This window comes from Alosa alosa, chromosome 24 (genome assembly GCF_017589495.1).
Source record: "Alosa alosa isolate M-15738 ecotype Scorff River chromosome 24, AALO_Geno_1.1, whole genome shotgun sequence".
Classification (NCBI taxonomy): Eukaryota; Metazoa; Chordata; class Actinopteri; order Clupeiformes; family Clupeidae; genus Alosa; species Alosa alosa.
In genome coordinates this window covers 17,601,568-17,611,211 of record NC_063212.1, presented here as the reverse complement: position 1 = coordinate 17,611,211, position 9,644 = coordinate 17,601,568, and the positions used below count along the sequence as shown (strand labels likewise).

Below are 9,644 nucleotides of genomic sequence, written 5' to 3'. Positions count from 1 at the left end.
AAAGACATAGAAACCTTTTTATTTTACTTTTTTACTTCTATTCAGTGTGTAAACACATTTACACACAACCTACACATATGGCATCACGACACAGTCATAGCTGGATAAAAACACATTAGGCTCTTCACTGGCTGTGTGTGTGCGTTTGTGTGTGGACACTGTTTATCCATAGCAGCCGGCAATTTCATTTCGGTCTTAATCCACATGTGTGAGTTGAATCACTTTAAGGATTTGGCTGGGAGTGTTTTCTGCATTTTCTTTCTTTCTCTCTCTCTCTCTCTCTCTCTCTCTCTCTCTGCCTCACTTAGTCATCAATAAATTATGGTCCTGCATTGAGAATCAACCAGCATTTCAGTCACAAACACCCCCTTTGAGATCTTTCTGTTTAGCTGGCCTCAGTTGCCTAAGAATTAAGTATTTACACAGATTTACACAGGGCGTGTGTGTGTGTGTGTCAGTGTGTGTTTAACGCCACTGGCAGGTTCTCTCCTGCTGCTGTGGTGAGTTGAAAGGAGTTGTCATCAGAGCTCCACCCAACCAAGCCCCCCCCCCCCATTCCCCCCCCAATCCTATTTTCTCCTTTCCACCTGATTTGGTTTGACCAGGGGTTGATCACCGCATGATTTCTCAAACGGTTAACCAGTTTGTGTGACCCTGCTTTGCAACCCACCTTTTGGATGCGTTGACCAGGGTTAAACAACGCATGATTTCTGGAACAGTTAGTCGAGTTTTTTGAGCGTGCTTTGCATCCCGCCATTTGAGGTGGGTTGGACATGGGTCTAACCACCTGGGTCAATTTCAGTGTTGAATGACCCTGCCTGGGTTACTAGTGACCTTGCTATTGTTTTCCTATTGTACTGCTAATGGTTCCTCCTCTCCTTGGTTGTGACCGAAGTCCAATCTGGAAATAACTCACTTGTTTAATTTGAATCGATGAAAGAAGGATATTGGATATTGGCCAAATAGCCCTGGTCCAACACTAGTCATTGGTTTGCGGATTTCTTCATCAGACAAAGGTGGCGTTATAAGTGCCCCCCACAGGGGTGTCCTCCTCAGCTGCAGCAGTGATGGTTGCCTGCTCCTCGGACGCGGGATTGCCAAGGAGATGGACCGGGTCAGTGATCGCAGTCGAGGTAGTGCTGCCGTTCCGCATGCGGCTCTGGCACTGGCGTAGCTCGGCGGCGTAGCCCTCAAAGCTCAGGCTGAGCTCCGGGTCCTCCTCCAGGTGTACCCCCTCCAGGCCGATGGCTGTGTCCGACGACGGAGACTCATGCTGGGACTCGGCGGCAGTGTTGGGCCCTGGGGATGGTGCCCCCTGGTGGCTGCTGGCGGGACTGCAGGTGGAGTTGGTGCGGTCCTTGGTACCTGCCAAAGATGAGAAAGATGAGTCAGGCTGACCCTTGTGTATTGCATCTGAATAGCTTTGACATCTTCATTTCACACACACACACACACATAAGTGCACACACACACACAGACACACACACACACGTGGTAAATTCTGGTAAGATGACCAGAAGCTGCCCTTTAAAGCCATTTGCTGTGGCTCATTAGCAGTGTAAATCTTGTGGGTCATTGAGTAAGCGAATTGGCTGCTATGGATAATTATACTCATGGATAACAAAGAAGACTGGATGACCACAGCCTTGGCTAGGGAGGTCACAGCAGTGGTCAGACAAAGCAGTCAAATGTGAAAAGTTCACAGGGGGTCAGTTTATGCCGGTCACTAAGCCCCGAGATCCTCTTCCTCCACCACAGCAAAATATGTGTCAAGAGAAAGAACACAATTGGTTCTGAATCGTATCTGAATCCGGAGGCGAGATGTAACCGGGTGGCTTGGTTGGGTGGTGTTCTGATGACAACTCCTTTCAACTCTCCTGTTGCTGGCATGGACCTGTGCCTGACCTGGCCCAGACTGTGAACGTCTTTACACACACACACACACACACACACACAGTCAATACAAACACTACAGACATTCCTGAAAACATGATGTCATTTTTGCCTGGAAAAAAAAAAAAAAAACGAAATGGCTAAACCCCAGATTGGCCAAAACAGCGAATCAGTATGTAGGGGGAGAATGAATTTGGAAGTGTCTGCAAATAAACCTAATATATTCTTAAAAGATGAATAGCTCTGAATCTGGGGAGTCCTAATTGAAATCCTCTTGCCAATCCATGACTGTTCAAAGGAAAATGTGAAAATGTATCCCAGAACAGCTGTCTTATCTAGCACGGTGGTGGTTTCTCATAACTGCTTGTACTATACTGCCACCCTGTGGCAGTTACCTGAACAACAGGTTGCATATTCCTGGCCATATAGTGGCCACATAGTCAACAGGTGGTCTTCCAGCTTTATGGGGAAAATAGGGAAATTATGCATGACTCCTTCACAGTCATTTTTAATGTGTACATTTAGACTTATCCCATCTACTCAAAAGCGTAAATGTAATTTATGTATTATACACATATACTGATCTGTCTTCATCGCAACCACCATAATTTGTATGTCCACAAGGTGGCAGCATCCTCTCAAAATCACTCCTGCCCTAGTCCACAGACGGACAATCCTGTTGTGTCTTGTGCTAGGCACAGTAAAAATGTTTCTCACTGGCTTGTCACAATGCAAGGATGCTGTTTGCGTCGACCAACAATGCGCTTTCTATTCTGGGAAAATCTTGAGCCATTGTTAATCACAGTTTGTTTAGGTATAAGCTGGCAAATAATTACCCAAGACACAATGACAGAAAATATGTCAAAGAACATATTTAGGTCATAGCAAAGTAGTCCCTGGTGAGTCATTTCTTCCCAATGCAGTCTTTCGCTGAAGTAATCTTCAAAAGTTTGTTACAATGGTTTAGATAAAGTGTTTCATAATCTTTTCTCAGAAGAAAAACCCTTGATGGCAGCCTTAAGAAAGGTTCCATAACACTAAAATGTTGCTATGAAGGAGAATGGTTAAAGAACACGACAGGGTTTTGTCAAGGTGTCCTCATCTCAACTTTTCAGATTTTTCAGAACTTTGTTCTAAGAAGAAATTAAAGAGTTACATGCTTATATTCTAAGAGTGGGTAAGATAATGTTACAGATGATGATGATGACTTTGACTCTGATGATGAATGATGATGAACATAATGAAATGTTGCAATACTGAAGTGTTGTCATTTTCTTTCTTGACTGGATACATAGTTGCATCAAAGATCCTTGATTACTAGCTTCAACCCTCTCTGGCTTTGAATCCTTGAGATGGAATGGCAAATCAACATAAACCATAATAATAAAGTAGGCTACCTAAGCTCTGTGATGCTGAAAGGTCACTTATGTAACCAGAATGTTCTAATGACAGCACTCAAACTCTTAACACTTTTCTTCTAGCAATTACAAAACACTTGAAATGTCGGCATGTGAGCAGTACAACACCAAACTATCCCCATCTGAACTGAACTAAACATTGTGCACATCATTCAAAACTGCTGCTTGTTACCTCAGGCTAAGGAAGACTGTGATGTTGTGAGATCACAACTAAGCTTGTATTTCTATCTGTGTTTACCTTAGAGACAGATTAGCTTAGTGTGGTTTCAGGTCGCATGTCAGGTTGGGTGACGGCACAGGTGTAAGGCCTACTGTTGACATTAGTGCGGAGTTCATGAGGGTAGCATGCATCATTGTTTAAAGGTGCTATGTGTAAGATTCTGTAGGATTTTCTAGTGGTCTTGAACACACCATTTCTCAATTTCTCTGATGAGAGAGTACAGTATGAAGGCTGCTGGTTTGGATGCTAGTGTCTATCTGGGCAACACAGAACATGTGTTTTTGACATTACATTAAAATGGTTATTTCTTTACATACTGTTGCTATTTTTAGATGTTTTTTTTATATTGTAAACGTTCACCATCCTACTCATAGCACCTTTAAAGCAACACCAAAGAGTTTTTTATACCTTAAAATAATGTTTCCAAAATCGTTTCAGTGGTTCATCAACTCGTAACAGGGTGAACGGCAATTCTGCATTAAACCCGCGGCCCTCTATCGGCTATAACCGCACTATGTAAGTTTGCCAGATCGGGTAGCGGATCTGTAGTTCGATGGAATGAGACATAAGAAACTACAAATTTGACTTGCATCTGATGTCACAATACATCGTACTTTTATAAGTCATACAAAATATTCTACCTTGTCTGTGGACATCGTTATTTGCAAAGCCTGTGCTGGATAAACAAATAGTGTGCGTGCGACAGAGGGAAAGTTCTTTGGTGTTGCTTTAAAGGAGAATTCCGGCAATTTTAAACATAGATCACTGTTTCTCGACGTCACAAGTACTGTTTGGTACAAAAAAAAATAAAAAAAATAATCAGTTTTACCTAGCTTGAGTTGCTGCCGCCAACAGTTAGAGCTTCCAGGAAACTACAGTACTACCCTCTGGGGGCATGTTCATGAGCGCCAATGTAGAGTGGTAGCTGCCTGGCTACTTCATCTGTTGGGTGCAGCAACTCAAGCTAGGTAAAATTGATTGTTTTCGGGGATTTTTGTACCGACAGTGCTCGGTGACCTCGAAGGAATAAAGATGTATGTGAAATATCGCCGGCATTCTCCTTTAACAGAGACAAAAAAGAAGAGTCACAATGAGCCGTGAGTGATCGAGAGAAACTGATTCAAATGGATTGCACTGAGGATGAAAAAGAGAAGGATGAAGAGGGAAGGGAGGGAAGGGAAGCAATAACAGCTTTGATGGATTGAAGGAAGCGGAGGAGTGCAGAAGGAAGGATGACGAGCAAAAGGAAAAGGATTGATGAGAGGATAGGAGAAGATGGCGGGATCTGGTAATCACAAACATGAGAACAGATGGACGGTGTGATTTCAACTACATTTATTAGAGCTAATCAGAGACATACAGAAATGAATTGGCATGTTGATTTCTAATAACAAATGTCTACAAGGAGAGTGAGTGGCTAGCAATTCAACAACGAGGCCATATCTACTTTTAAAAAAAACAACAACAACATACAAATACTAATTCACATCCTTTTTCTCTTCTCAAAACACATCATTCTCTTCTGTTGTTCAGAACTGTACATTAACTAATTATTTCCTGAGGAAATAACACAACAAATTATAAAAACAAGGCTATAAAAAGGCCTTTTAGCATTGTTGAATTGCATCCAATAGATTATTTAAGAGAGAGAGAGAGAGAGTGGTACACTTGCTCAGCTTAAAAGAAGCCAAGCAAAGACAGTTAGGAGGGGCAATCACAACACAACACTACAAACAAATGAAAACAACCATTAGCAATACAATACAAGTTGATTAGAATTAAACGGCACCTGCACCAATGTGATTGTTGATTATGGCGTGTGTGTCTAGAGATGATGGAAATTCAATATGAATGGAATAGCACTATTGGTTCTTCTACGAGGAGAAAAGTCGAGGAGATCTACTCTACACACGTGTAAGAAGAGAATACCCTGTATGGCTTAGACTTACAGGACTGGTCCTAGGAGAAGTCGTCGTTGGGCTGCATAACTAGCTCCTGAGTTTCAGGCTTTTTTCTTAGGGGTGGGAATCCCTTGGCACCTCACGATTCGATTCGATTTCAATTCAGAGGCCAACGGTTCGATTCTAAACCGATTATCGATGCATGCACAATTTTTTTGAGTTTGCTAATCACTTCCTACTTTTGTTGTGATCGTTAAAGAAAATCAACAGATGAATTACCTTCTCTAATATTTTATTAGAGAAAAAGCTTGTTTACCGCCAATACCCTCTGGCCGGCCGGGCCCTTGATAAAACATTTGTGTTTTTTTTTTTTTCTTCTTTTCATCATTACTAGCCTAATTGGGTGGGGAGAAAGCTAAGCCATAATATATATATATATATATAAAGTAGGCCTAAGTAATAAATGTGTACAAAGTTCCACAAGTTAGGCTACAAAGTTGCAAAATGCAACACGTGTCTCCTCCACTTGTGCGCATCACACCGGGCCTGCTTTGCTGTATTATGTAGCTTAAGTGCAACATGGAGCTTGAAAATGTAAAGAAACATTGACATTTTGGCAGTGACAACATAGGCTATGTGTTGGCTTTGTTCGAGTGCATTAAGTGCAGTTTCATCGCCTATGACAGCAAAAAAACCTGGTACTTTGATGATGAACAGACACATGAAGCAGGCTTGCCATGACAAAAAGGATGATAGTCAGCCTTCAATGTCCTCTCTTGCTGCAGGGACATAGGACCTAAGAACATTTTACGTTGTAAGTGGCTTACGTTTCTTCATTCGGATCCATTCAGATCCAGAAACAACGCAGTTTACATGCTTCTTCCTTGTTGCATTATTCATTAAGTTAATTATATTAAACATATTTCTGTAGTTCAAACAACTCGGAATTGTAGTTGAGAATGTCAGTTAGAACAGCCCAGATTCCCCTCAACCTCATAGAACCCAAAATGCTGCCATACGGCAGCTGTTAAAGTAGCCGGTGCAGGTCGTATCGGTTTGTTGCTTGCCATTGCAACCATTTTGTCACCACTTAAACTTTGTAGCCTATATAAACAACTGGCACATGTGTTTGGTGCGCAGAGAACCGGCAGCAGAAAGGAGAGCTTTCTGTAGCACTCTGCAGCAGGCGAACTAATTTAATTTTTAAAATTCCGATTATTAACTTATCTGCATCGAGCATCGAAACGTTCTAGAGAGAATCCTGATGCATCTAAGAATCAATTATTTTTCCCACCCCTATTTTTTCTGTCAACACATTCGAAATTCCTGTTTTATTCTAATTGCTAATTTTAATGAATTTATTCTGAGATGGAGGAACTGTTCCAAGGGAAGCAGACATGGGCCACTTCTGTTCCGTTCGGAGTTTAGTGCATGTGTAACTTTAGAGGCTGACACACCGATTCGGTTGGCATTTAGATTAAAACCACTATGCAGTATTAATGACAAATTAAGAAAACATAAAATAACATATTCACAAGAATATACAACTGAACTAGTTTTAACTAATGGCTTTAACACAAACACATCATATGAAAATAATCAAATAAAAAAATAATAAAAGAACCTGAATGTCGCCCCTCTGTGTGCCATTCATTTCCATTCTAAAAAGTTCTAGAAGGGTCTAAAGTGCAGTTTCAGTCAAACAGCCGGGCAAGTCAGTCGGTCAGTCAGTGTTCTCCAACAGGAGCCATGCAAGCACACACACACACGCGCACGCACACACACACGCGAGCACACTAGGGGCGACGTGACGTCACGCGGGCGAAATACCTGGGCTCTCGTCGCTGCTGCCGGCACCGGCACCGTGTGCGGACCGTTGGAGGAGACAGGGGGGCGGTGGGGTGTAGTCGGGCGGAGGGAGGCTCCGGTTCCCACCCACGTCCTGGAAGCAGGAGGAGAGCGTCGCGGACAGAGGAGGAGGGGGCAGCAGGGTGCTGTTGGGGCTGCTGATGTCGCCCTCGCCGACCAACGTCAGGTCGGCGACTGCGTCCTCCTCCTCCAGCGCGCGACCGCTGCCGCCCGACCCCCTGCTCAGGATCGGCGAGAGGGGCGCCCGGAACGGCGGCTGATCTCGATCCCGGTCGGCAGCGCCTCCTCCGTTCCCCGCGTCTCCTGGAGCGCCGGCTCTCGGAACCGACACTCCCCCGTTGGTTCCACCATGTTCCGGGTTCTGCGAGTGCTGCTGGTGTTGGTGTTGGCGCTGAGTGGTGCTGCCGCCGAGCCCGTTGGGGTGGCCGTGTTTGTTGGACGACGGGGTGGACGAAGCGGGAGGCGCGGGCACTGACGAGGAGGAGGAGGAGGAGGACGGGGAGCAGTCCAGACGCAGGAAGTCGGGCAGCACCAGGTCCTCCTTCCGCAGCAGACCTCGCTGGTCTTCTGCCCGACTGCTCTGGGCCTTACTCAACAGCTCAAAGAACTCTGCAGCAGAGAGAGAGAGAGAGAGAAGAGAGAGAAGAGAGAGAAAGGGAGAGAGAAAGAGAGAGAGAGAGAGAGAAGCAGAGATAGAATGAGAGTGGGAGAGACAGAGAGAGAGAGAGGAATCAAGAAAAACATCAAGACAAAGTCAAAACAAATAATTATAATTATACAACCATTCTGTTATATTGAATACCCTACCAGTACAACAGTACAACACACAAGCAAACAAATACCAATTATATAACCAACACATATCCTTACATAGATATACATACATAGGCCGCTAACCAACAGGCCCACAGAGGTGAAGATTGTCTGAAGCTGAGGATACACAAGGCAACGTTTTGAGCTTGACAATGTTCTGGCAGGTTCTCATTGATATTGCGCAACATTAATCATCAGAAGGCAAATTGCCATCCAATCAGACCACATGAAAATGATTTGTGGTTACTCAAAAAGTTGCTCCATGTAACATCATCACCTTATGCCTTTGCTTTACGACACACTCACACACACACTCACATGGACACAGAGGGAGAGACAGAGAGAGAGAAATAGAGAGAAAGAGATATTCTCTTTAGAGGCACATTCTAGGGATACATGTCATTAGTTCTGACATTTCTTTTTCTTTTTGCCTTTTGTGATAGCAGAATGTACAGTGTGTCACTGTCAAGTATGGTATTTATTTACCTTCAGCTTCCTCTATCTGTGTCTTCTTGGCTTTCCTGCCGCTGGCGTCAGGAGTAAACGGCTCTCTGTTGTTGTTCTTTTCCTCATTCCGGAGCTGTTTCCCTGACGACCTGTCGTCACCCTGGCAATGACAAGGAGAGGGTGACTAACCGTTTTCCATGGAATGTTAAGGTGTTGTAGAGTATGTGAATGAAAGCTAATTACTTCTCACCGCTCTCATTTCAATTCAAATATCTTAACAGTTGGAAAAAAGTCCCTTCCATTCCATCACAGTGAGGGGCAACAGGATGTTTAAGAAAAGCCTTTCAAACCTTCAGCCTGACCGACGGAGAATAACAAAACTATAGCCTATTATAATAAATCTTGTTTTCTTTTCTTTTTATGTGAGCATGACGGTGGGCGTAAGCACTGTAATTTCCATTCTTATGGATGAAATAAAATTGACTTGACTTGACTAATATTTCAGCATACAGTATATTTGCACTTGCTCATATGCAACCCTTCAGTATCTAGAACCGAACTGGTCATCTGAGAAGAGGGGCATATGTTATTTTATTCAACAGTATATGTTCACGCATATTAATAATGAATATAGAATTCATGCTACTATATTCCATTACAATCCATTGTATGATTCCCTTACATCTTTTCAAGTGAACTAACAGCCCAAAGGACTATAGGATGTATGTGCAGGACTGGTTTGTAATTATACAGTTTGATCGATGGTAAAATAAAGGGGTCCTTTCATCTGCGAAAATCCCATCGACTCTATAAGACTCCCTCATGAGTTTATCCTCTTTTGAAAAAGCGGTCTCTCTTCTCTTGTCGTGAGCGATAGACCCGCACCCTGTTTGAATCTGTATATCCTAACACACACACGCACACACACATCAAACACTCCAACCTATGTCTGAAAGACTGATGAGCCCATTAGGAGAGAAACATCCGCAGACTAACAGATATCATGCGGTCAAATCAGGAGAAACAAGTCACAGCAAGTAACACTCTTAATGGAGTGGTGGCAGGAGAAGTGTGTGTGTGTGT

The 9,644-nt window shown here is 43.4% G+C and overlaps 1 protein-coding gene across 1 annotated transcript in view; it reads right to left on the bottom strand.

Moving 5' to 3' along the window:
* Positions 1 to 565: 565 nt before the first annotated feature.
* Positions 566 to 9,644, bottom strand: part of rgs12a (regulator of G protein signaling 12a) — a 62,018-nt gene continuing 52,939 nt past the window's right edge. The window contains 3 exon segments of the mRNA XM_048236789.1: positions 566 to 1,365; positions 7,263 to 7,910; positions 8,601 to 8,721. Coding sequence (XP_048092746.1) covers positions 1,007 to 1,365; positions 7,263 to 7,910; positions 8,601 to 8,721 — 1,128 coding nt within the window. The 3' untranslated portion in view covers positions 566 to 1,006.